Source organism: Myotis myotis, unplaced genomic scaffold (assembly GCF_014108235.1).
Source record: "Myotis myotis isolate mMyoMyo1 unplaced genomic scaffold, mMyoMyo1.p scaffold_m19_p_1, whole genome shotgun sequence".
Lineage (NCBI taxonomy): Eukaryota > Metazoa > Chordata > Mammalia > Chiroptera > Vespertilionidae > Myotis > Myotis myotis.
In genome coordinates, this window is record NW_023416313.1 from 199,720,020 (window position 1) to 199,745,957 (window position 25,938).

At 52.7% G+C, this 25,938-nt stretch overlaps 1 protein-coding gene across 2 annotated transcripts in view; it reads left to right on the forward strand.

Moving 5' to 3' along the window:
* PLEKHD1 (pleckstrin homology and coiled-coil domain containing D1) overlaps positions 1-25,938 on the forward strand; it is a 30,942-nt gene continuing 5,004 nt past the window's right edge. Inside the window, exons 1-10 of one of the 2 annotated variants that reach the window (XM_036311143.1) lie at positions 1-980; positions 8,746-8,839; positions 9,170-9,259; positions 9,462-9,565; positions 10,395-10,486; positions 11,430-11,482; positions 21,523-21,617; positions 23,006-23,099; positions 24,530-24,708; positions 25,518-25,650. In XM_036311143.1, the coding sequence (XP_036167036.1) occupies positions 832-980; positions 8,746-8,839; positions 9,170-9,259; positions 9,462-9,565; positions 10,395-10,486; positions 11,430-11,482; positions 21,523-21,617; positions 23,006-23,099; positions 24,530-24,708; positions 25,518-25,650 (1,083 nt within the window). In that variant the 5' untranslated portion in view covers positions 1-831. The remainder of the gene's footprint in view (positions 981-8,745; positions 8,840-9,169; positions 9,260-9,461; positions 9,566-10,394; positions 10,487-11,429; positions 11,483-21,522; positions 21,618-23,005; positions 23,100-24,529; positions 24,709-25,517; positions 25,651-25,938) is intronic. The other variant, XM_036311152.1, reaches the window with a different exon arrangement.

Sequence of the window (25,938 nt, forward strand, 5' to 3'; positions counted from 1 at the left end):
TTGAGCGGGCGCGTGGACAGTTGCTTTAGTCTCACTTGGCCACCGCTCTGCCCGAGGAGGTGCAGGCACCTACGCTTTCCAGTGAGAAAACCCAGGCTCATCGCCGCTTCACGGAGCTACGTAAGGGCTGAGTTGGGACTGAGCCCGGCTGTCTGACCCCAATCCTTGCTGCTTACTCTCCCTCACCCAGCGGCGAGGAGGGGACCTGTGACTCCACGCCCACCACAAAGCAGACGTGTCCCCAGTTCCGAGGGAGGCGGTGCACGCGAGAAGGACCCCGGGGGAGAGATCCGCGCGCGCGGTGGGGGTGGGGAAGCGCAGTGACCGCTTCCCGGCCGAGCGACCCGCCGGGATCTTCCGGACGCACGGAGCCCGGCCTTCTCGCCGGCGCCCGCACTGATTGGCGCTCGCGGCCGGCCTCCGCTCGCTCACCTGCCCCGCCCAGCCAATCGGGGCCCCCGGAATCGGGGCTGTCCTCGGGGGGTGTGTGTGCGGGGAGGGGGCTGATGCTGCCTGCGGGAGGCTGAGCGCTCTTCCCGCCGAGCTCCCGTCGGGCCCGCCCCCACCGGAGCGCAAGTCGCCGGCTGCGCGCCCCGCACCCTGGGCCCCCTCGGCGCTGCGCTCCCGGCCCGCGCGCTTTCATGCGGCAGCTCCGACCCGGCGACTCCCCGTGTCCGCTGCCTGGGACGCGCCCCGACGGCGCCCGGAGCGGCCTGCCGACGCCGCCTCCCCCAGCGCCCGCCGCGCGCGCCCGCCCTGGTCTGGAGCGCAGCGTCCCTGCCGGCCCGGGGAGTGGGTGGGCCGGGCCGGGGGCAGCCCCGCTGAGGCAGGATGTTCACTTCCAAGTCCAACTCGGTGTCGCCCTCGCCGTCCCTGGAGCAGGCTGACTCGGACGCGCTGGACATCAGCACCAAAGTGCAGCTGTACGGCGTGCTGTGGAAGCGGCCCTTCGGGCGGCCGTCCGCCAAGTGGTCCCGGCGGTGAGTGCGCCTCCCGCGCCGCGCGAGGACCGCCGGGGAGGGATCCCAGGGCTCAGGGCCTCGGACCCCCTACCACTCCCTTCATCACCGTGCTGCCTCGCCTCCCTTTGTGACCTTGGCCTCGCCCCATTTCCCTCTAAGCCGGCTGCCCTGGGAGTTGTGGGTCCCGGACTGGATCCGTCCCTTTCCCCGGGGCTGGTGGAGCTGGGGTGGGGGTGGGGGCCGCTGGCCTGGGGCGGTGAGGGTTCTCCGTGGAAGGGATTCAGTCTGGGGGGGAGGCTGGTGTGGGCTGAAAGAGTTCGCAGCCGGGGTAGGAGCCGAGCAGACTCCGCTGCGGAAGGAGAAGCTCCGGCTCCAGCCAGGGGTAGCCTCCTGGGGCCCCTCGGCCAATTCCGCCGTCTTCACAGCACCCCTCCCCCCGGCCGCAGAGCGGGCTTGGAGGTGCCTCGGGGTGCCCTACCTCCCACCCTCTGCCTGCCCCCTACCCGGGCACACTGAGGGCGCTTCTGACAGACTCAGGCAGGGCGGAAGGGCCAGGAAGGATCTGTCCCAGCCTGGACGAGCTAATGTTGGCAACCCCTCCAACTAGACATTGAAATAATTTTTTTTTTTTTTAATAAAACCTGGGCCATGGGAAAAGAGATCCCAGCCCTGGCAGGTGTTTCTCAGTGGTTAGAGCGTCGGGGGTTCATCAGGGGTTTGATTCCAATCAAGGGCAGGTACCTGGGTTGCAGGTTCATCCCCCCCCCACCCCCCCACCCCCGCCTGATTAGGGCCCCTGTGGGAGGCAACCAATCCATGCGTCTCTCTCACTTCATGTTTCTCTCTCTCTTCTGTAGCCTCCCCTCCCCACTTCCACTCTCTAAAAATCACTGGGGAGTGGGGGGATATCCTCGGATGAGGATTAACAAGAGAGAGAGAGAGATTCCAGCCCTTCAGGCAGAGAAGCTGGAACTGAAAGAGGGACTAAGCGGAGGCAGGGGCATGAGGGAGCGATGATGGTCCCATCAGGACTGATTCCTTGGAAGGTGTGGTGGGGGTCAGAGCAGCCTTAGTCTGTGGGCACTAGCTTCCTGGTCCCCAACTCAGGCCACTCCCCAGTCGCAGTAGCCACTTTCCACTTAGGAATGGGCCTGAAAGGTATGTCGGTTGGGAGCAATGGATCATCTTCTGGACAGTTTCCCCCTTCAAGGCAATCTCAGACCTGAGATTCGATACTGCAGTGGCCTATAGAACTCGACCCTGACCCAGCTCCCTGCCCAATGCTCTTTCCCATCCCACACCATGAGTCAGCCCCTGCGCAGGGGCCGCTAATGTCCCCAGGACCGCAGATCACGGATGTGGTCGTGGTGGTTCTGATGTCCTATTTTGATGAATAATTTAATATTTCTACAAGACCACAGAACAAATGGAGCTGTGGGTGGTGTTTCACAGTTTACGCGGCTGCTTTCACTCACACACTTTTATTAGCCCTGTCAGGCTTCTCTCTGGGATTTAGTGGGATATAGGCTCCTGAGTTCCTGCAAAGCTAAGCTTCTCTTTGATGCCCTAATTGGAGGCCTGGGGCAGCCCGGGGAGCATCTTGGGAGGGGCTTCCAGCATTGTGCTGCCTGAGCTGTAGGCCCCATGGGGTCGTCCGGAGCAGCCTTGTCTCTACCAGGACACTCCAGTGGGGGCAGAAAGATGCTTGTAGGTTCAGATACCATCAGCAGCAGCACGCCCCCTACCCTCTCTCCTCTGCCTCTGTTGCTCCAGGCGGCCAACGCTCCTCCATTGGGTCTGGCTGTTGTCCTTGGTATTGCTTCTTGGTCTTGTCATCCAAGACTTCTCCTGCCAGGCATTTTCACCTGATTCCATCCCTAGTGAATGTTAGGAGCCTGAGACCCTCCAGGGTATGTCCCTGACCCCTCTTCACCCATGGTGTGGGGACCTGGCTCCAGCACACAGAGTTGATTCCAGGGCTGGGCGGTGTCAGGGACAAGGCTCCTGGCTAAAAGCACAGTAGTGAAGCCAGGGAGGGCTTGGAGAGCTGTAGCACCCCCCACCCCAAGAATTTCCCTCAGTGTCCCCACAGCCACTCAAAAACCATCTGGTCTAAGAATTCTAGAGCTGCCACTGTGCAGACTCCCCTTCCTCTGGGGCTCAGGAAAGAACTAGCATCTCTCTGCCCACTCTGGCCTCTGTCCATGTTCCCAGTTGTGGAAATGCACACACACGTGGTTTAGTAGCCTTGGGTCAGCAACAGAGCCAACCAGAGAGAGTCTGGGGGTGGGAGAAGCATGGTGCTACGCTTAGACCCCTCACTTCCCAGCAGAGCCCCCTGGGCCCCAGTTCCCCATTTGTGAAATGGAGTCTCTAGACCTCCGCTAATTAGCGGCCACAGGAAGGCTTGGGGAGGGGGCAGCTTAGGCTCTAACCGCAGAGCTGGGCCATTAGGGCGATCGATGCCCTCGCTGGGCAGCTGAGGGGAGGGGGCCTGGAAAGGCTCCTGGGATGCATAAATAAGGGATGGGCAGGATGGAGCCAGCTGTGACCAGCTGGGTTTCATAAAACCTCTTCCGCTCAGGTCTGTCTCAGGGCCTCCAGTCCCTGCCACCGAAGCAGCTCTTCCCTTTCTGGGCTGGGAAGATGCCCTTGAGCCAAAGGACCAGCTTTTTTTCCCCCTGAGCAACAAGAGGAGAAAGGAATCAAAAACATTACTTCTCAGAGATAGACAATCAGGGAGAGGTGTTTAGGGGGTAAGGTTGACGCTGACCCCGGCTTACTCTGTGAGCAGCCGAGACACAGGTGCTGTTGGCAAAAACCTGGGCAGCTCAGAGGCAAGGAGGAAAGGACTGAATGTCCCAGCCTCGGCCAGTGTCAGCCCCATGGAGGGCTGGTCCAGCACATAGGTGAACTCATCTGCACTCCTGTCCCTCCTTCCCCCAGGTGTAAGGTGGCCCGTGGGTCCTGCGTGCAGCCCAGCAACTGCCTCAGGGAGCTGATTCACAGTATCCCCTAAGTGCCAGGGGAACCATGGAGCCGGGGGCTACACCCCCAGACCCCCGTCTGTTCCTCTGTCTGTAATGCATCTTCCCCTTCCACTTACTCCTAAGATATTCCTATTCAAAACCCTCCTCTCAGAATTCCCTTGGCCAGACACCTAAACATTTCGTTCCTCCTGGTCTGCACTCTTCCTGTATCTCATCCAAACTTACAGTGTCTCAAGGTATCAGTGCCCTTGTCTTGGTACTTTTATAATGTCACCAGGTACTGGGTGTTTTACAATGTCACAGTGTGTCCTGGTGCTTTACGGTGCCTTGGGGTATCCTGGCTCTTTACAGTCTTGCAGTAAACATTTATAATTGCCGCAGCTCCCCACTTACCAGCTGTGTGCTCATTACCTCACCTAGGTCATGTGAGGGATGAATGAGTTAACATGCATCATGATGCTACTAGAACAAGGCCTGGCACAAAGAAAGAGCTCAGTAAACATTAGTTACTTTTTAGATTATTGATTTCTATTCACTCTCTCTCTCTCCCTCATTTGACTATGAGCTCCTTGACGGCAGGGAATCCTCAAGCCTAGGGCCTAGCCAAGCATCTGGCTGTACCATGTGATTCCTTCACGCTCTCTGTCCAGAGCCGACCAGAAGCTTGCAGTCACAGCAGGGCCAGGGGACGAGGAGGACCAGGCATCACCGAGCACAACACAGAGAACGTGGGCTTGTCAGCAGACCGAGTTCCCAGCTTGCCGCTTACTGGTTGCTTAATCTCTCTGTGCCTCTCAGTTTCCTCATCAGTAAAACTTGAAAACAAATATCTCCATCTTTAGAGTTATTGTGAGAGATTTACATAAGCTAATGTCAATACAACACTTAGCAAAGTGTGTGTCTTGGCACCTGTAAATGCTCCTTAATCTAGAGGTGAAAATACCATTTTTTAAGACTAGAGAGGAGGCAGCCACGGTTGACACGGACCCCTTACCTCACACACACTCTCCAGCCTTTACCACAGCCCCATGGGAAAGACAAGGAGAGTCCTAAGAGCTGGGGCTAAGACAGAACCTTTCCCAGGACTGGAGTTGGGCAGGGAAAGTGCTGTGTGTTTGGGGGACAGGAAGCTGGCCAGCTGGGCTGGAGCCAGGAGCTCCCGCCGGTAGGAACTGTGTGTGCACAAATGAGAAAGGTCAGGGCAGGCTGCAGCAGACACTGGGCCTAGTAATAATGGATAATAATAGTACTAATAAAAGTCAAAGGTATTGGCTATTTACCATATGTCACGCAGTGTTCTGAGACTTTATGTGAACAAGCTCATTTGATTATTTGGACAATCCTAGGAGCAATAGTTACTATTATTATCCTCAAATTACACTGCGGGACCTGCGGCCTAGGGAGATTAGTGACTTGCCCTGGTCACACTGCTGGTAAGCAGCAGAGCTCTGACCCTGACTACCCCAGCTTTGATACCTACCGCCTCTGGTCCATCTGTTTCTTGCCCAGGTGCCAACATGAGGGAGGAAGCAGACTGTGATGTGCGGAGTAGGAGCAGGGACTCTTGCCGTGGGTTCCAATCTCAGCTCCATCTCTGCCCTAGCTGTGTGACCTTGCACACATTCCTTAACCCCTAAGCCTCAGTTTTCTCCTCTGTAAAATGGGAACAAGAAGCCCTACCTTCCAAGAGAGTTACATAGATCAAATACTCTGATACTTGTAGAGCACTTAGCACGGCAGCCGGCACAGGAGGAGACCTAAATTAACGGTGACTATCTCCAGCCCTTGCACAGCCAGCCCAACTCTGCAGGGCTTGTTTGTTAAATCAATGAATGAATCTTCCCAGCAGCCCCATGAGAGAGATTTGCACCCCTATTTTATAGAGGAGCTTGGAAAGGATGACTCAGCCAGCCTGGGAGCTTGCCTGAGGTTGTGGCTGAGGGAGGGAGATCATTGGATTCCAGAGCCCGTGTTCTCTCTCTGCCCATGTGTCTAGTGATCATCTGCCTGCCACCCCCAACCCAAGTCCCTGACACGGTGCTTTGCCCTGAGTCGGGAGGAGGCTCCAGAAGTCAGGAAAGCACGAAGGTATTTGTCTTCGTCAGCTCAGGCTCCCATAGCAAAATACCATTGATGTCAACATCTGTTAAACTGTTCAGTGAAACCACAGAAATTCATTTCCTCGCTGTTCTGGAGGCTGGAAGTCCAAGGTCAGGTGCCAGCAAAGTCAGGCTCTGGTAAGGATCCACTTCCTGGCTTGCAGACGTCTGCCTTCTCACTGTGTCTTCATGTGACAGAGAAAGACAGAATGCTTCCTCTTCTTTATTTAATTTTTTGTTAATCATCACCCGATACTTTTCCATTGATTTTTAGAGAGAGTGGAAGAAGGGGAGAGAGACACAGAGAGGGAAACATTGATTGGTTGCCTCTGGCATGTGCCCCAGACCAGGGCTTGGGGATCGAGCCTACAACCCAGGTATGTGCCCTTGACCAGGATCAAACCTGGGACCGTTCAGTCACGGGCCTATGCTCTATCCACTGAGCCAAATCGACTAAGGCTGCTTCCTCTTCTTATAAGGCTACGATTCTGTCAGATTGTGGTCCCACTCTTTTGACCTCATTTAACCTTATTATAGTAGGTGAAATTGACTTGTTACATGTCATTTTGCTTAAAGTTGCAAAACCTATCAATGACAGTAAGTGAGGACTTACTGCACATCCTAAAGATTCCATCTCCAGATATACATTGGAAGTTAGAGCTTCAACATATGGATTGGGGGAGGGGATATAGTTCAGTCCATAACATCATTGAAGGGGACGAGAGGGACCCCCAGGAGGCCACCTGTGCTGCTGGGTTTACACTTTCCTGTGGGTGATATGTATTCAGACCATGGGGATGCATCACTCAGTCCTGTCCTAGAGCCTCTACAAGTTGGTAGAGTGATAAGCACAATCTCATTTGATCACACAATGATCAGATGCGGTTGGTATCATCGCCCCCATTCTACAGGCAAATAAACTGAAGCTCAGAGAGTGAGCTTACTTGCCCAGGGCCCCCCAGCTGGGAAATGGCAGGTCTGTGTGATGCCAAATCTTTGTTCTTAATGACTGACGTTCCCTAGAAACATCTATCAGCTCACAGGACTGAGGGGGCATAGCCTGCCCTTCAGGAGCCCAACATGGTCCTTGGGACAAGATGGGCACACGGGGTGTGGCAGGGGCTCTAAGTCCAGTGCGCAGCCCAATCAGCAAGTGCAGAAGGAGCTCAGACGGCAGTGGGCAGTACGGGCTGGGCTGGTCACCAAGGGTGAGGGGTTCAGCCAGATGAAGAGCGAGAGGGAGGGCATTCCAGGGAGAAGAGCATGGTCTTTGCAGGATCATGCAGGATGTAGTGAGGTGGGAAGCAGTGAGCTCAGTGTCTGGCTGAGCAGAGGCTGAAGGACAGAAGTGGGGGGAAAGCTGAGAATGGACAAGGGTCAGGTGCTGGAGGGCCCTAAATGTTCTCACCATCCTGCAGAGGGTGGTATTCATGTGCTTTTTCCCAACTAGGGGTAAAAAGGTCACCTCTGAGGTCTGCAGCTCCATTTGGCATCTGGCTGGGCCGGGAGGGTGAGTGCAAATAGAGAACATGGGTGGGCGTGAGACACACCAGAGGACAAAGTGTGCTTCACTTTCCTGGGGGAGGCGAGATGGCGGCTGTTGGCAGTCCCGGGACCCTCCCCGCAGGAGCTGTGGCCTCAGGAAAGATCACAGGGCCAGGGAATCTTCAGAGAGTCATTGACCTCCTCATGCCCACCAGCAACTTTCCAAGCTCCTCACAAGAGGTGTGCTGGTCAGTGGTTAACAGCGGACTCTCGTGGGGTGCTGTGGGGTGGGACAGTGCTTTGTAGCACCTGGTGATTTTCCTGGTGTAAATACTCCCACTGTGACTGATATCAAGCTACCAACACAAAGTCACTGAACTCAGAGCAGAGGAGAGTCGCACTGTTGGCTGTTGTGAGCCCATCTGAGCATGCTCCAGCTGACCACTGCTCCCAGCTCTCCCGGGCCCATCACTTCACCAGTGGCGTTAGCAGGGACCCTGGGTGTCCCTGAGCCCCGGGGCTTTGAGGCCCAATGGGGTCATCTTATCTTAGTCAGCTCCAGTCATTAGTCCTGAGAGGGTCCCCAGGTGGGTCCAAGTGCTCCAGATATGGGCATCAAGGCTGTTGTCTTCCCAACAGTCAGAAAGCACCAAGGGCCCAGAGATCCTAAGTTAGACCTGGTTCCCAGAAGGAGGTTATGGAGAGAAAGGAGTGCAGATGTGACGTACAGGCTGCAGGCCTGGCCCCAGAGCTTGGTTCCCACAGTCATTTGATTGCCAGCTTTCATGATCACTTGTCAAAAGACCCATCTTGGAATCTTGTGTCTCCCCCCACCACCCCTTTCTACCCCTCCTGGGATGGACCCTAAGGGACTTGAGACAATGGCTTGGGGACCAAGGGTACCCACGAGGAAGTACCACAGGTGCCCTCCTGTGCTGAGGGTGGCGGCTCAAGAGGGATGGAGGAGCCAGCCCTGAGGGCTTCCCACTTCAGCTGCCCACTAGTGCCAGGATCGGGCTGCCTAGGGCAGCAGGCAGCTGGCCAGCTGAAGCCTTTGCCCAGATGTGGAACTGGGCTGGTGAGGTAGAGTCTTGGTAGCCCCCTGGACTCCCCATGTGAGTGCAGGGCCCCCAAGGACGCTCTTGTTGTTCCAAGAATCCTCACCCTTCTCTCCTGGTTGTCCCTCTTTCTTCACCACCTGCTATATAGGTTTTTCATCATCAAAGAGAGCTTTCTTCTTTACTACTCTGAAAGTGAAAAAAAGAGCTTTGAAACCAATAAACACTTCAATATACATCCTAAGGTGAGGGGGCCTCTCCCCAGGGCCCCAGTGGGGAGGGCCAGTGGGACACTGAGGGCGGGTGTTAGGGTGGAGGACTGTGGTCTGTGGTCTAACAGAGTCTGAAGGACTAATCCTTCTTGGGGCACAAGACCCCCTGCCCGTCCTGGGCTGGGCCCCCAACCTCCTGAGCCCAGGAGCCTGCCCCGCCCTGCCTCTCCTTTCTGGGAGAGTTCTCGTCTGGCTCCCAGCCTGGGGCCCTCAGCAGGATCTGGCTTTGGCTAAGGGCTCCCACAGACCTTGAGTGACCTGGGCTGGGCGGGGTGAGAGCTGCCTGTTCTGGTTCTTTCTCAGGGCGTCATCCCTCTCGGGGGCTGCCTAGTGGAGGCCAAGGAAGAGCCCAGCATGCCCTATGCCATGAAAATCTCCCACCAGGACTTCCATGTGAGTAAAGCTCTCATCTCAGCCCGGGCTCAGCCGGGACAGAGCAGCTTCTCTGGGATTCTCCAGGTGCCTGGGGGCAACCCCTCCATTGGCCTGGCCTGGGAGGGGTGTCAGTGCCATAGGATTGCGGGTTGGGGGGAGCAGCACTGGGCTTGCAGAGGCCTGGGGCGGCCTCCGTGTCCTCAGAGCGGCCTTCTCTCAGGTGCACCGTGGCCCCTCTTCCTGGCAGGGGAACATCTTGCTGGCAGCGGAGTCTGAGTTTGAACAGGCGCAGTGGCTGGAGATGCTGCAGGAGTCGGGGAAGGTGTAAGTGCTCCCAGGAGGAGGGCAGCCTGAGGTGCAGAAGGGAAAGGGGTGTGGGCTGGACTGACCCTGCTTGCTCTCTCTGCTGGGGGTCCCGGGCGGGCACTGAGGGCCCCAGGAGAGGGCAGGGTGGGGAGGAAAATGTCTGGGCCTCCTTGAGGACAGGGCTGTGGGAGTTGGGTAGGGTGGGCAAGAGCATCTGTGAGGGGTCTCCTAAGTAAGCTTTGCTTGCCTAGGGCCACAGGTGGCAGACGTGGACTCCATTTGCCTCCCATTCTCAGAGTGAATCCAGCATCACCAGTAGGACTTGGCTGCCTCCCACCCCCATCTCAGCTCCCCAGGCCCACCATGAATCCTAGCACAGACCAGAGCTTTGCAATCAGGGTCTACATCACAGAAACCTCCAGCCCAACACAGTTCATTCACACGTAAACCCCGGTCCTGGCGCCTGCCTGTTCAAGCTGGGTCATGCTTTTAGTTCAACAAATAACACTGAGTGCGTGCCCCGGGCCAGGCCCTGCGCCGGATGGTGGGCATTCAGTGCTGTAGAAGGCAGCCAGGAAGCAATCTCTTCTTTGCTCCAAAAGTGCTGCTGGCCCTGCCCACGGTGGCCCACTTTGCAGGCTGGGTGAGCCTCCGGGGACTGAAACTGATCCCTGCTGGTGGCATGCCCAGAGCCAGGGGTGCCAGGGTGGATGAGAGCTGGGATCCTGCAGAGAAGGGATGGGCGAGTACAAAACACGCACGTTCTCTTTCTCCTCTACCCTTCTGTTTTCACGATTTTGTGCTTCTTCCTCTTCTCTCCTCTGTCCCATCTGCCCTCCCTCCCCAGGACTTGGAAGAACGCCCAGCTGGGAGAGGCCATGATCAAGAGCCTGGAGGCCCAGGGGCTGCAGTTGGCCAAGGAGAAGCAGGAGTATTTAGGTTGGCTGGAAGGACAGGCTGGGCTGACGCTGTGATGGTAGCACTTCAGGGCCAGGGGCTGTTGGAGGACCCAGGGGGGTGTCTTGAGTGGGGCTTGGCGGGCTCTGAGGAGCCAGACACCAGCTTGGAGCCTGGAGAGCTTTATAATCAATGTCCTGTTGGCCAGCATGACAGGAGGCAGGAGAGCCTGGTGGTTTGGGCCCTGGGCTCTGGGCCCAGCTTTGTCACTTGTCGACCAGCTGTGTATGTCTTCAGGCAGCACAGCCTCTCTAAGCCTCAATTTCCTCATCCTTGAAATGGGGACGGAAACAGTCCCTGGCTGTTGGAGGTGGTGTGGGGAAGGGTTACGTGAGAAAATGCCTGTAAGCACTGTCAGGCACGCAGTAAGGGCTCCATAAACGGAGTCCATGTGGTTGCCTTGTCCTGGACCTCAGATCCCAGGCTTGCCTCCGGCTCTCACACCCCAGCCCACTTTAAACCTGACCACAAGGTTCCAGGCCCTTGTGCCCTGACTGGCTGGTTAGCATGCTGTTTGGGAAAGAAGAAGTTGAGTCTGAGGTTCGGTCCTTGTCCTGGGACCCTCTTCCCTGCTGCCTCCTTAGACACTTGGGGCCCCAACAGTGGTTCCCCTTTGCCTGCTCCAAACCCATCAACCCCCAGGACTGCCCTTCCCCACAAGGCAGACACAAGTGCAGAGACTCCCTTGAGCTTCTAAGGACAAGGCTGCACTTGACTTGTGAATGCGCAATGCAGGGACAGTGACAGGAAGGAGGGATGCAGCTCCCACCCCAGGAGCTGGCCCCACCCTTTGGCTGGCCGGTGCGGCTGTGCTGACCTCTTCCGCAGGAGATGCGGGGGGTGACGGAGGTGACTGCGCCATCAGCCCCTCAGGACCGGGTCTGGAGTGGGCTTTTCCTGAGGGTGTGTGTGTTCTCTTTGGCAGACAAACTGATGGAAGAGACGGAGGAACTCTGCCTGCAGAGGGAGCAGAGAGAGGTAGGCGCCCACTGAGGCCGCTCAGAATTGCCACCCTTTCCCACCTTTGCCCTGTCCGTGCAGAGCCAAGGTGTCCTGGCTCATGTGCCTGGCATTCGGGGGTGGTGGCGGGGAGCTGTGCACCCAGAGAACTGGCTGGAAAATCTGACCGCAGAGCAGGGAGGCCAGTGAGATGGCAGTGCTTGAAACTTGCCGTAGCTTCTTGGCAGGGAGTGTATGTCTTCTGGTGACATCCTGGAGAAGAAAGTAAAGGGGGAGGTGACCACCTGCTAGAGAAAGAGCCACCCCGAATGTTATTAGCTGCGTTGGTAGGTAATGAGCTGCTTGCCGTTGATGATAGTCACAGGAGGCTGGGTGGCCTCTATGAGTCATAGGGGGGGTTCTGGCACCTTAAGAGTGATTAGGTTGGATGATCTCAGGGATTCCTTCATTCTCAAAGTGTCAATAATGCAAATCCTGAGGGGACCAAGCATTGGCTTGAGGCAGCCTTATGGTGTGAAGGAGGCCCTTGCTTCATTTCAGGGTGGGGAGCTGGTAACGTCCACTTCATTTGGAATCTCCATGCATCACTGCGCCTTGCTTGTTCTGAGGAATCATTACTTCCCCCTGGAAGGCAGAGTAGGTTGGTGGTTAGCAGTGGGGGCTCTGGAGCCAGGTTGGCTATGTATTGGACCTTCACCACTTCTAGCTGTGTGACCCTGGGCAAGTTACCTAACCTCTCTGAACATCAATATTCTCACTCGAACAATGGGGATAATAGTCTAGCTGGTGTGGCTCAGTGGTTGAGCATCAACCTATGAACCAGGAGGTCACAGTTCGATTCCTGGTCAGGAAACATGCCCAGGTTTTGAGCTTGATCCCAGTGTAGGGCGTACAGGATGCAGCCGATCAATGATTCTCTCTCATCATTAATGTTTCTATCTCTCTCTTCCTCTCCCTTCCTCTCTGAAATCAATAAAAATATATTTAAAAACAAAGTAAAACAGTGGGGATAATAACAGAACTGATCTTATTAGGGATGTTGTGAGGGTTAAGTGAGATGTTAAATATAAAATGCTTGGTACATTGCCTGGCCAGAGTAGCTCAGCTGATTGAGCATCATCCTGTGCACCGAAAGGTTGTTCAGGTCCCAGATAGGACATGTACAAAGGCAACCAATCAGTGTTTCTCACATCAATGTTCCTCTCTCTCCTCCTCTCTCTCTCTGCATGTCCTCGATGAGGATTAAAAAATAATAATAATAAATAAGTAATAAAATAAAATGTTTGGCACATAATGTGTGCTTAATGAATATTTGTGTTTGTTAGTTACAATCAGTTGTTATTAATTATGGGCCCACCTTGCACGTGAATTGCCTGAGGCCCAAAGCTGCAGGGTGGCTTGCCCAGAGAACCCCACAGAGGGAGGCCACTGCTCTCTGCCCAGTCACTTCTCCTTGTCCTCTCCCAGGCCAGTCACAGGGCTGGGCCATCAGCCTTGGCTCAGCGCCTGTCTCTCGACCTGACTCTTGCTTACTCCTCACTTCCCAGCCTCCCCTTACTGGTTTCTGAAACAGGCCGTACAGTCATGTCCCCATAGTACCCCAGACATTCCCAGTCCCTGGCCCAGGCTGAGTGCTTCATAAATGTTTGTGGAGTGACTCAGTGAATGAACATGTTTTTAACTTTAAATAATTTTTTATTTTTCAATTATAGTTGACATACAATATTATACTAGTTTCAGGTGTACAACCCAGTGATTAGACATTATATAATGAAGTGATCACCCCAATAAATCTAGTACCCGTCTGACACCATACTTACTTATTACAACATTATTAACTATATTCTCTGTGCTGTACTTCACATCCCTGTGACCATTCTGTAACCACCAATTTGTACTTCCTAATCCCTCACCTTCTTACCCATCCCCACAACCGCTCCCATCTGGCAACCGACGAAATGTTCTCTGCCTCTGAGTTTGTTTCTATTCTGCTTTTTCATTTATTGATTTATTTTTTTTAGATTCCACATATAAATGAAAGTATATGGCATTTGTCTTCCTCTGTCTGACTTATTTCAGCACAATAACCTCTAGGTCCATCCATGTTGTTGCAGATGGCAAGGTTTTATTCTTTTTTTATGGCTGAATCTTATTCCACTGTATATGTACACTACTTCCTCTTTATCCAGTCATCTATTGATGGACACTTAGGTTGCTTTCATAGCTTGGCTATTGTAAGTAATGCTGCAGTGAACATATGGATGTATATCTTTTTTAGTGTTTTGGGTTTCTTTGGATAAATACTCAGAAGTGGAATTGCTGGGTCCTCCCTTGTCTCTTTGTCTTAAAGTCTGTTTTGTCTGGTGGAAGTATTGCTACCCCAGCTGTTTGTTTGTTTGTTTGTTTCTATTTTCATGTAATATACTTTTCCATCCCTTTACTTTCAGTTTGTGTATATTTTTCAATCTGAAGTGAGTCTCTTGTAGACAGCATATGTAAGGATCTTGTTTTATTATCCATTCAGCCTCTACTAGTATACATCTTTTGGTTGGAACATTTAATCCATTTGCATTTAAAGTAATTGTTGATAGATATGTATTTATTGCCATTTTATTATTCGTATTTTTATCTTTTTTCTTTTTATTTATTTAATATATTTTATTGATTTTTTACAGAGAGGAAGGGAAAGGGATAGAGAGTCAGAAACATCAATCAGTTGCCTCCAGCACACCCCCTACTGGGGTTGTGCCCACAACCAAGGTACATGCCCTTGACTGGAATCGAACCTGGGACCCTTCAGTCTGCAGGCCGACACTCTATCCACCGAGCCAAACTGGTTAGGGCCTTTTTCTTCCTAAAGAATACCCTTTAACAATGAATGAGCATTTTTTAATTTTACATTACATCTTGACTAATCCAGTAGGACAGTTCACCCTCATTTTTCTTCCAAAATTTTATCCGCTATTCTTGCCCATTTATTCTTTCAGCTGGACTTCAGAATCATGTTGTCAATTAACAACAGTAAAAAAATCTAAATTCACCCTGGCCAATGTGGCTCAGTGGTAGAGCATAGCCTGTGCTCTGAAGGGTCACAGGTTCGATTCCCAGTCAAGGGTGCGTACCTGGGTTGCAGGTTCGATCCCTGCACTGCTCGGGGCAGGTGCAGGAGGCAACCAAATTAATGTGCCTTTCTTCCATTGAGATTTCTTTCTCTCTTTCTCTCCCCATCTCTCCCTTCCACTCTCTCTAAAAAAAATCAATGGAAAAATATCCTCAGGTAAGGATAAAAAAAAAAATCCAAATCCAAACAAACAAAACTCCCAAATCAAAACCTGTTGAGGCTTTGTGTTCGGATCGCATGGGTTTGAGGACTGGCATGGTGACAGCAGCGGTGGGGCCTCCGTGTTTCCAGGTTCTCATTCTAGGTTCCGCCGTAGAGTTTTTCCATGCCGTTCTATACATTTTGAGAAGTGAGCCTTCTGGTGGATTATCAGCGACGTAAAGACAGGTAACTCAGGAAGCCAGGGGATGGGATGGAGTGACAGACACAGCCACTGGCAGGGAGAGAGACAGACTTATCCATCAGAGAGGCTAAATCTGGGGCAGCAGTCAGCCGCAGGAAAATTTAGACACTCTATCTAGGTCTTTAGCCAGGAAATGAGGACAGTGGGGACCCACTGCACACAGGCCTCGCTTAAAGCCATAGCACGCTGAAGGAGGGAAGCCTATCAGCTGTGAACTCCCTGGGTTTTGGGTACAGAATGTGAGTGAGCCTCACTCGGGGTCCAGCTGGTTCCCGAGGTGAAGGCTGCTCTGGGCAGGCCAGAGGGAGAGGACTGTGCCCAGGTTTGCAGTCCGGGTCAGCTGCCTGCTCCAGATCAGGAACAGAACTCACTGTGTCCTTCTGTCAAGGTTTTTCCTTCCTTCACTTAATCATCCATATAATGGATCTGCCTGTCCCCTGCACCTTTCCCCTGTCCACTCCAGGTCACGGAGATTGTCTGGGTGTGCCTTGTGCCACTTAGAAAGGCATTTGGGACAATGGCCCAGTGATGAGATGGAGTTCTCTGTGCTCTGAGAGGCTGCTTGGCCTAAAGGTGTGGGATCAGGAGACCCAGATTCGAGGTGTTTTTGTTTGTTTGTTTGTTTTGTGTGTTTTTTAAAATATATTTTATTGATTTTTTACAGAGAGGAAGGGAGAGGGATAGAGAGTTAGAAACATCGATAAGAGAGAAACATCGATCAGCTGCTTCCTGCACACTCCCTACTGGGGATGTGCCCGCATCCAAGGTACATGCTCTTGGCCAGAATCGAACCTGGGACCCTTGAGTCCGCAGGCTGACACTCTATCCACTGAGCCAAACCGGTTAGGGCTGTTTTGTGTTTTTTTAAAGTATATTTTTAGTGATTTCAGAGAGGAAGGGAGAGGAATAGAGCGATAGAAACATCGATGATGAGAGAGATTCATTAATCGGCTGCCTCCTGCATGCCCCTCATTGGGGATCGAGCCCGCAACCCTGGCATGTGCCCTGACCAGGAATCGAACCATGACCTCCTGGTTCATAGGTCAACACTCAACCACTGAGCCATGCCAGTCAGGCATCAAGTTTCAACTCTACCACTGACTGTATGGCCTGGGACAAGTTATTCTCTCGGACCTTCAGTTTCTCCATCTGTGATGCTCTGGTAACAGTAGTGGCTGTGCCTACCTAGTTCCTGGGTCGCCGTGAGGCTCAATGAAATAGAAAGCAGGGAGTGCTTGGTGAACTGGCAAGGCCATGCAGATGTGTGCTGTGAAATGGTGCAGCCCTGATACCTTCCATGTAGCAGAAAGGGCATGAGCACAGAGTGCAGGGGCAGCCAACCTGGGCTCATCTGCCCGGGGCCAGAAGACCATGTTCTTTCTGAGTCCCAGGTCCCTCTGGTGTCCCTGGCTCCCTGTGTCCTTATCTCTCTCACTCCCCGGAGGAGGGCAGCCTGCCCATTTTTTCTTTTTTGGCCGAACTGTGAGTGCTCAGCCTTGCACATGGGCAGGCTCATGGGAAATCAGAAGTGCCGAGGGGCAGTCAGGCAGGGTTCTCGCTACCTGGGGTGCTCCAGTCAGAACAGTCTCTTAGAGTCAGAAAATACCTCCCACTTCAAGGAGAGGCTCTTTGCTGACCTTCCTGATGGATATTGATCCTGATCTTGTGACTGTTACCTTTGCATTATGGCTCCATTACTTGAAAGTTCTTTCTTTCATTGAGCTGGGATTTGCCATCCAGTGACTTCTTTCCAACCTTATACTCCTGCAACTTAAGTCAGGGCCAAGGGTCAGAACAAACACTGTATGATGGAGAAAGGCTTTCGCTGAAGCAGGTCTTGGCTGACCTCAGCTGTGGCAAGGTTGCTACAAACACTCATGCCATCCTGGGCTGCAGGAACAGAAGGTTCTGGATACTCCGAGTTTATAGGTTGGGGGTTTCACTCTAATCAGCATTCTCGGGCTGCACCTGGGCATCAGCTTCATTTAGGAGCCGTACAGGTGAAATGAAAGGTGGAAAAGAAGTGAGCAGCCGGGACAGAGAGTGTCTTTCTTTTTCCTCGTTAATACATAACCTTTTACTAATGGTAGAAATCATGCTCTCTGTGGAAAACAAACTTATCCTTAATCTCACCATTGACAGACAGCTACTGTCAACTTCTCTCTGTTTCTTTTCAGTCTTTTAAAAATGTAGTGTGTGTGTGTATGTATATATATACACACAATAGAGGCCCGGTGCACAAAAATTTGTGCACTTGGGAGGGTCCCTCAGCCCGGCCTGTGCCCTCTTGCAGTCTGGGACCCCTCGGGGAATGACCACCTGCTGGCTTAGGCCCACTCCCCGGGGGATTGGGCCTAAGCTGGCAGTCAGACATCCCTCTGGCAGCCCAGGAGCCCTCGGGGGATGTCCACTTGTCAGTGGGGAGCAGGCCTAGCTGCAGTCGGACATCCTTAGCACTGCTGAGGAGGCGGGAGAGGCTCCCACCACCACCGCTGTACTGGTAGTTGTCAGCCTGGCTTGTGGCTGAGCAGAGCTCCCCCTGTGGGAGCACACTGACCACCAGGGGGCAGCTCCTGCATTGAATGTCTGCCCCCTGGTGGTCAGTATGTGTCATAGTGATCAGTGATTCCCAGTTGCTCTGCTGTTAGGGTCAATTTGCATATTACCCTTTTATGATATAGGATAGAGGCCTGGTGCATGGGTGGGGGCCAGCTGGTTTGCCCTGAAGGGTGTCCCGGATCAGGGTGGGGGTCCCTGCTGGGGTGCCTGACCAGCCCAGGATGGCTGTTTGCAGGCTGGCCAAGCCCCCCAGCAGGGACCCTTACCCCATGAGGGTGTGGCCAGCCTGGGTGAGGGGCTGATGGCTGTTTGCAGGCTGGCCACACCCCCTTCAGGGTGGAGGGTGCTGCTGGGGTCCCTGGCCAATCTGGGTGAAGGGCTGATGACTGTTTGCAGGCTGGACAATCCCCCCAGCAGGGACCCTCACCCCATGAAGGTGTGGCCATCCTGGGTGAGGGGTTGATGGCTGTTTGCAGGCTGGCCACGGCCCCCAGCCACCCAAGCTCCCAGTGGAGGCTGGCTGGAAGCAGGTATCTGGGATTTATTTAGCTTCTATAATTGAAACTTTGTTGCCTTTTGCAGAGGCCACAGCCAGCCAGAGCAGGCGGGAAGCTTGGCTTCCTTCATCGCCGGGGCAATGAAGCCTCCTGTTTGCTCCAGCTCTGTGGCTGCCTGCCACCATCTTGGTTGGGTTAATTTGCATATAGTCACTCTGATTGGATGGTGGGCGTGGCTTGGGCATAGCGAAGGTACAGTCAATTAGCATCTTTGTCTCTTATTAGTGTAGATATATATCTTAAGCTTAATAGGGTCATATCAGATATTTCGTTTTATGGCCTGCTTTTTCATTATACCTTTATTAACATTGTATATCCAGCAATTTTTCATGTCATTCATCATTCTTTGAAAACATCTGTTGTAGTGACCATGTACTGATTCGTTAATATGTAATGTTTCATTTAATTAATCTTCTATTTTTGGATATCTCGGCTGTTGTCACTATTATAAATTACACCACAGTGAACATCCTTATACATCAATCCTGATCTACTTTTATAATTATTTCTTTTAAAATTATTTTTATTTATTGATGAGAGAGAGAAAGAAACATTGATTTGGTGTTTCACTTATTTATAAATTCATTGGTTGATTTTTGCATGTGCCCTGACTGGGGATCAAACCTGCAACCTTGTTGTATTGGGACAACTCTCTCACCAACTGAGCTACCCAGCCAGGGCCTCTAATTATTTCTTTTTTTAAAAAAAATTTATTTTTATTGACTTCAGAGAGGAAAGGAGAGGGAGAGAGAGGTAGAAACATCAATGATAAGCGATTATTATTGATCAGCTGCCTTCTGCATGCCCCACTCTGGGGATTGAGCCTGCAACCCGGGCATGTGCCCTGACCAGGAATCGAACTGTGACCTCCTAGTTCATATGTCAGTACTCAACCACTGAGCCACACAGGCTGGGCTAATATCTTTAGGATAGACTCTTGTAGGTAGAATTACTGATGCAAAGGGCAAAAACCTTTAAGACTCCTGATTAGATGAGCTCGTTTCCTGGAAACACATTCCCTTAGGGGAAAAAAGACTCCTGATGCCTATTGCCAAATTGCTTTTCAGAAACTTTGTACCTATTTACCAGTACACTCTTATTAGCAGTGTATGGACATTTTCATGGCATTTTAATAATTTACTTTCTCCCATTTTCAATTACAAAAGATATCCCCGCCCCGGCTGGTTTGGCTCAGTAGATAGAGCATTGGCCTGTGGACTGAAGCATCCCAGGTTCAATTCCTGTCAAGGGCACATGCCCGGGTTTTGGTCTTGATCTCTAGTAGGGGCCGTGCAGGAGGCAGCTGACCAATGATTCTCTCTCATCATTGATGTTTCTATCTCCATCACTCTCCTGTCCCCTCTGAAATCAACAAAAATATATCTGTATATAAAAAGATATCCCAATGTCATGGTAAGGACCGGGAAATATTTGTATCCAGAGCCCTGGAGAAAGGGGCTCTCCGGGGAGAAGAAGCCAAGGGTGTGGGTGGCATCCTCCGGCTGGGTCCTGGGTGACCCCTTCTGCACCATCAGAAGCCAGGCGCCTACAAGAGCCGGGTGCCTATAAGGCCAGCTAGCTTCCCTGGTGTTTTTTCAGGTCTAAACTCAGGGATGCTTGCAGCCTATAACTTCCCTGGCCCCCTGAACAGCCCTCCCACAGCAGGCAGAGGCCACAGAGAGGTTTATCATCACTAGTAATACCAAGTGTCAGCTACTGAGAATGTATCAAAAATAGAGGTTTTTTCAAACTTTTTGAAACTCTGAACTTTTCTTTCATTAAAAGGGGGGTGCCCTAACCTGTTTGGCTCAGTGGATAGAGCGTCGGCCTGCGGACTGAAGGGTCCCAGGTTCGATTCCGGTCAAGGGCATGTACCTTGGTTGCGGGCACATCCCCAGTAGGGGGTGTGCAGGAGGCAGCTGATCGATGTTTCTCTCTCATCGATGTTTCTAACTCTCTATCCCTCTCCCTTCCTCTCTGTAAAAAATAAATAAAATATATTTTTAAAAAGGGGGGGCATTTACAAGCATAAAAATTTAATTATATTTATATTATGTCTATATATGGCTATGTCTACTGCAATGACACAAATCTCCAAAATATTAGTGGCTTTGAACAGTGACCATCTATTTCTCACTCAGCTACCTGGGTCAGCTGGGGGCTCTGCTCCACATCTCCTCTCAGGGATCCAGGCTAATCAAGCCTCCATCGTTTGCAGCAACAGTGGCTACCATGGAAGAGGAAAGGGAACATAGTGTGTCAGGCCCTGTCTCTTAAAGGCATCTGCCTGGAAGGGACATACTTCTGCTCACATTCCATTGGCTTTAGCCAGTCCCATGGGCCCGCCAGCTTTTGCAGGCACACTGTGGCTGTGCGGTGTGCCCAGAGGGGCATCAGAATGCCAGGGAGCAGCCCTCAGTGACCATCGGTGAGCCACACCAAGAGAGACAATAATGATCAGAAAGAAAAACTTCTTAGGGTAAGAAGGTTAGGAAAGGAGGGCTTGAGGTTTGGAATCAGATCTTCCCTTTCCTTTAGGTTTTATTCTTTCTCTGTATCTCTCAAAGCCAATGGCAACTTCTCCCGCCAGCCAGCCCCACTCCTTGGTGGGGTTTCCATGATCCTTGAGAACAAAGCCGCTGGGTGAAAAATGAGAGCATCATTTGGAGCTAGAAGAGAAAGGAAGTGGATTTGAAGTAATATCCTTCCAGTGTGAAATGTGGAGGAGCAAAGCAGTCATCACAAATGGGCTTCTTTCTGGCCAAGCTTCACTTGAAGTGTACCCCTACCACCCCCTGCCATCGGAAGTCAGGAAACAGGAGCCCTGAGGCCACATGCTTGATGGAAACACCCTTGCGCTTGCGCCAGCATTCCTGGAGGGACTGGTTGGGCCCCTGGGGCCAGAGTGTCCTGGGCTTCTGGCTCTTCTGTTCCCTTGGAGCTGAGTAGAGGGGAGGCTGCAGCCACCTGTGCTCATTGCTTCGAAGATGCTGTGAGAAAAAATAATTCTTAGTCTCTGACTTTTGGGGTGGGAATGGCTTCTCTTTGCCACTTCTAATTGATGTCATTTCAGGGATCTTTAATGGAAATGCATACTCCCCACTCTGTCCTCCGGGGTTTGAGGGCCAGACATTGTGCCTTAGGGTGTGAGTGACATCTAGAATTATCATCGTGTCCAGTCACAGGAAGTAATGCTGGGATCATTTCTAAACCCTGCCTTCAGCTTGCTGAGTGAGCCCAGGTCATCACAGGTTTTGGTTTGGAGACTGCCATTGAGGGGACCAGGGCTCAGCAGGACTCAATTTCACGTTTGGTCCAGTGCATGCCCCAGGCTGTGCTGAATCCCAGAGGGTCCCCTGGGTTAGAGTGGGGGTTCCCTTTGCTGCCCGTGACTCTTGCTTCTCTCTATTCTCTTCAGGAGCTCGAGCGCCTTAACCAGGTGCTGGAGGCTGAGAAGCAGCAGTTTGAGGAGGTGGTGCAGGAGCTGAGAATGGAGCAGGAGCAGATCAAGAGGTGGTGGTGGTGCCGCGGGAGGGCGGGCGGTGCATCTGGGCTAGTATGGCATCAGGAACCGTGCTCCTAGTCAGCCCTGGGGAGGCCCCCGTCCAGGAGGTCCTCTCTACTTGATGACTTGGTTTGGTCTATCTTCCCAATGCTCCAGGCCTCGGGTGTGCCCAGAAAAAGCTGTAGTTCCCACACAAATGGGCCACTTCTGCCCACTGAGGCATGAGCCCTGGGGCAGGTGCAGACAGGCCTCCCCCAAGCAACAAGCCCTCCTGCCGCTGTCAACCCTTCCTTTCCCGGGGCAGACAGGACAAGCTGGTCTGCAGGTGCCATTAGCCAAGATCCCCAACATTCCCTGTCTCTCTTGCGCAATCCCTTCACATTCTGGCCAGTGATATCCCTTGGGATCTTTAGTCCTGCGCATGGTGTAAAAACCAGTTGCACATTATGATCATTTAACAGAATTAGAGTCTCCTAAAGGTAGAGCCCAGGTATCTATATTTTTAAGAAGCCCCCAGGTCATTCTGATGCAGCCTATTCAGGAATGTGGGGACCCCTGCTCTGGGGACGGTGATGGTGGTATGATTATCCTCATCATTATCAATCATTAGTGATAGCCCAGAAAGACTTTCCTTGCAACAATCTTACAAAGGAAGTCATTTGGCATAAAACTGAGGGAGGGAGAAGCTCAGAGAATCTTACCAAGTCAATAGCCAAACACCTGCTCACTTTCAGAATCGTGCCAGACCCTGGAATAGAAGACTAGTCTGAAGATGTGGTGGGGGAAACCAGACTGACACCCAGGAAACATCAGCACAATAATATATAACCAAGTGCTCGGAGGCACGGGGCAGCCCTCTGTTCCAGGAACTAAGATATATGCATAATCCTGATGGGCTTGAACGGAGATTGGACTGAGCTGGGCCTTGACGATGGATTTGGAAAATTGGGCAGGAGAAAGGGAAAGGCATTCCAAGCAGGAGGAGGGGAGACCAGGTGTAAAGGCCTGAGGTGGCCCAGGTTCCCTAAGAAAGCAGCAAGAGTTTGTCACCCCAGAGAAAGGCCTCTGCCACGTCCCATGTCAGTGTGTGGGTTCTAGCAGGGACGACGGGGTGAGACCCCTGTGTTCCCCCAGTGCTTCTCTGCCTGTGGGTGCCCCTGGGTTTACCCCACTGACAAATGCATGAGTATCGAGAGCAAGTGACTTCAACCCCACTTGGCGGGGATCTCCTTTCAGCCCGGGGTCCCTACATCTGCTGGCAGGACCCAGCCATGCGGAGGGGCTGGCCTTCCCAGGACCCCACTGAGCCTTATTGGGAGGTGAAACAAGCTATTCTAGGTACAAAGGGGACTAGGAGGGGTAAACGCGGCCATACTCATACCCTGTGTCCCCACAGGGAGCTAGAACTGACTGCAAGATGCCTCAAGGGTGTGGAGCAAGAGAAGAAGGAGCTGAGGCACTTCACAGAGTCCTTGCAGCAGACGCTGGAGGTGAGGGGCTGCTGGCGGGCTGGTTGGTGTGGCCACGGGATACTGTTTTTTTCTAACTGTTTACCTAGTTACCGAGTCATCTGCAAGGGTAACAGGGCGCCAAAGGGCACTGACCTAAGAGACTCTTCTCTGTGGGCGTTTGGGAACTCTAGCCGACTCAAGTCTGCCCTTGCTATGACCATGGCCTCACGAAATCCACCTTCTTCAGCGCTTACATTCTTTTACAGATGGAGGATTGATCAGGATGGGAGGCGGGCCGCCCACCACTTCCTTCTTGTGGCTCATTCATTGAGCTGATCCGGGTGAAATTGAGCAGGAAGGGAAATCTGCTGCCAGGTCACCTCCATTTGATACCACAGAAACTGGGGGGGAGGTGGCATGTGTCAAGGACAAAGAGCCAACTCTCCAGGATGGCATGCAAGTGCAAACTCTGGCCCAAGGCTCTCCTCCACTGTTGCCCTCTGCTGCCCTTCCACACCCAGAGCAGACACCGCCCCCTATTCCTATGCACCCCTCCCCCCCAAACCAAGTGCTCTCATCCTCCACACCTTCGCCCATACGGTCTCTTCTACACAATGTCCTTTCACCTCTTTTTTGCCTGGAGAACCCTTTCATCCTTCTCAGGTGCAGACAGGCTTGGACATCACGCTGGTCAAGCTTCCCTGCCTCTGCGTAGCAGGAATTTGCTCTGAGCTCTGGGCTCCCACAGCACTTTGTTATGGCACTGAACACACGAGGCTGTGTTTTCTAAACTGTGAGCTTCACTAGGCAGTGTCTTAAGGTCTTTGCAAGCCCAGCACTTCAAGTGAGCTTGGCATGTCAGGGGGATCTTAACGTTTACTGAATTAATGAACTGCCTGGCAGACTGCAAGGGTTTCTCTTCTCTCTCCGCTGACTGGGGCTTCGTTTGTGGTGCCTTTATTTGTTTATCTTTCTCCATTTCATATCATAGCAGGTGGTTCCCTTGAATGGTTTCAACTCCAGAATTTCCAGGGTGTGCAAGATCCCAGTCTGATAAATGGGGAGAACATAAGCCAGCTCTTAGTCTGGTCCTGTTGGGTGTTTTTCACGTGACCCCAACACATTCCTTCACTTGCTGCTGGAGGAACAAGAACCCCAGAGGGTCACGGTGCCCTTGGGTCTTGGTGCCCCCTGGTTATAGTTGGGTCACTTCCCCTGGAAGCCTCATTGGGCTCCTCTCTGACTCCCTCGATGGAGGGGTAACCTTGCCATGTTGTGAGGAAGGAGAGCTTGGTTGGCCTTTTACCTCAAGGGAAGAATGGAGACATTCCAGGTGTCCCTCAGACAGGACTGAGCGTGGAGGGCACCACTCCCTGGAATTGGAAGGCAGGTGAGGGAAACCATGGTGGGGAACCTAAATTAGGCTCTTTCTCTTCCTTCTCTCCCTTCTCCCCATCCCTCCATGCCAGGAGCTCTCCATAGAGAAGAAGAAAACCCTGGAAATGCTGGAGGAGAATGAGAACCAACTGGAGACACTGGCCAATCAGAGCGAGCAGCCCTCTCCCAGTGGGGGTCTCCATAGCAACCTGAGGCAGATCGAGGGGAAGATGCAGCAGCTCTGGGAAGAGAAGCTCCTGGCAGAGAAGCGGTGAGGAGCCCTGGACCATGGGTCCATGATGGGCTTCGGGGATCGGTAATTTCCTTGAACTGGACACCTGGACTTTCGGGTTCTAGTTGCCATTGCCCAGATAGGTCACTCACTCCCTTCTGCCCAGGACTCAGTTTTCCCACCAGGCAAATGGGAAGAGAACCTTCACTACCCAGAACTGACTGGATCATTATCTCTTGCAAAGGTGTGAGCTATACAGTCACTAGGTCCGTATAACAGTGCTTTGTGGCCTGCTGGGAAGGTCCTCTTAGATCCCTTTTACAGACGAGGACACTGAGCCTTGAGAGTTCTAGGACTTTCCTGAGGTCACAGAACCAGCAAGACCTGGACCCAGGCCGAAACCGGTTTGGCTCAGTGGATAGAGCGTCGGCCTGCGGACTGAAAGGTCCCAGGTTCGATTCCGGTCAAGGGCATGTACCTGGGTTGCGGGCATATCCCCAGTAGGAGATGTGCAGGAGGCAGCTGATCGATGTTTCTCTCTCATCGATGTTTCTAACTCTCTATCTCTCTCCCTTCCTCTCTGTAAAAAATCAATAAAATATATTTAAAAAAAAAAAAAAAAAAAAAAAAGACCTGGACCCAGGACTCAGGTTTTCTGACTGTAAGACGGACTCCCCTCACCTGACCACACTGCTCCCCTCATCACCTGGGTGACAGCACCCAGAATATTTGGGGGCTCCTGCAGCCTGGGCCTCAGATTTCTTCAGCCAGTTCTCTCTGAGGGGCTGTCCTCCCAGCGGAAACCCCCTTTGGTGAGTGAGCCCTGACTGAGTGCCTTTCCCGGGCAGGATGAAGGAGAACGAGGAGCGTTCACGGGCCCTGGAGGAGGAGCGTGAGTTCTACTCCAGCCAGTCCCAGGCGCTGCAGAACTCGCTGCAGGAGCTGACAGCACAGAAGCAGCAGGCCGAGCAGGAGCTCAAGGTGCTTCCCTCACCTGGGGACTCCAGTCACGTCCCTGCACTTCACCAGCAACTACCTGAATCATCCCTGCCCACTCCAGGGAATGGAGCCACGAGAGGAAGCAGTGGGCCTGCCACTTCTGTGGGGCACCATTGCTGGGTGTGGGGTCAAGTGCAGGCCGTCTGGGCAAGGGTGTAAGACAGGAGGCAGGAGGTAGTAACTTCCACCCACGTCCAAAGGCGAGAAAGCCCACTCGAGTCAGGGGTGATCAGGCAAGGCTTCCAGGGGAGATGGCAACTGCCCCCCAGA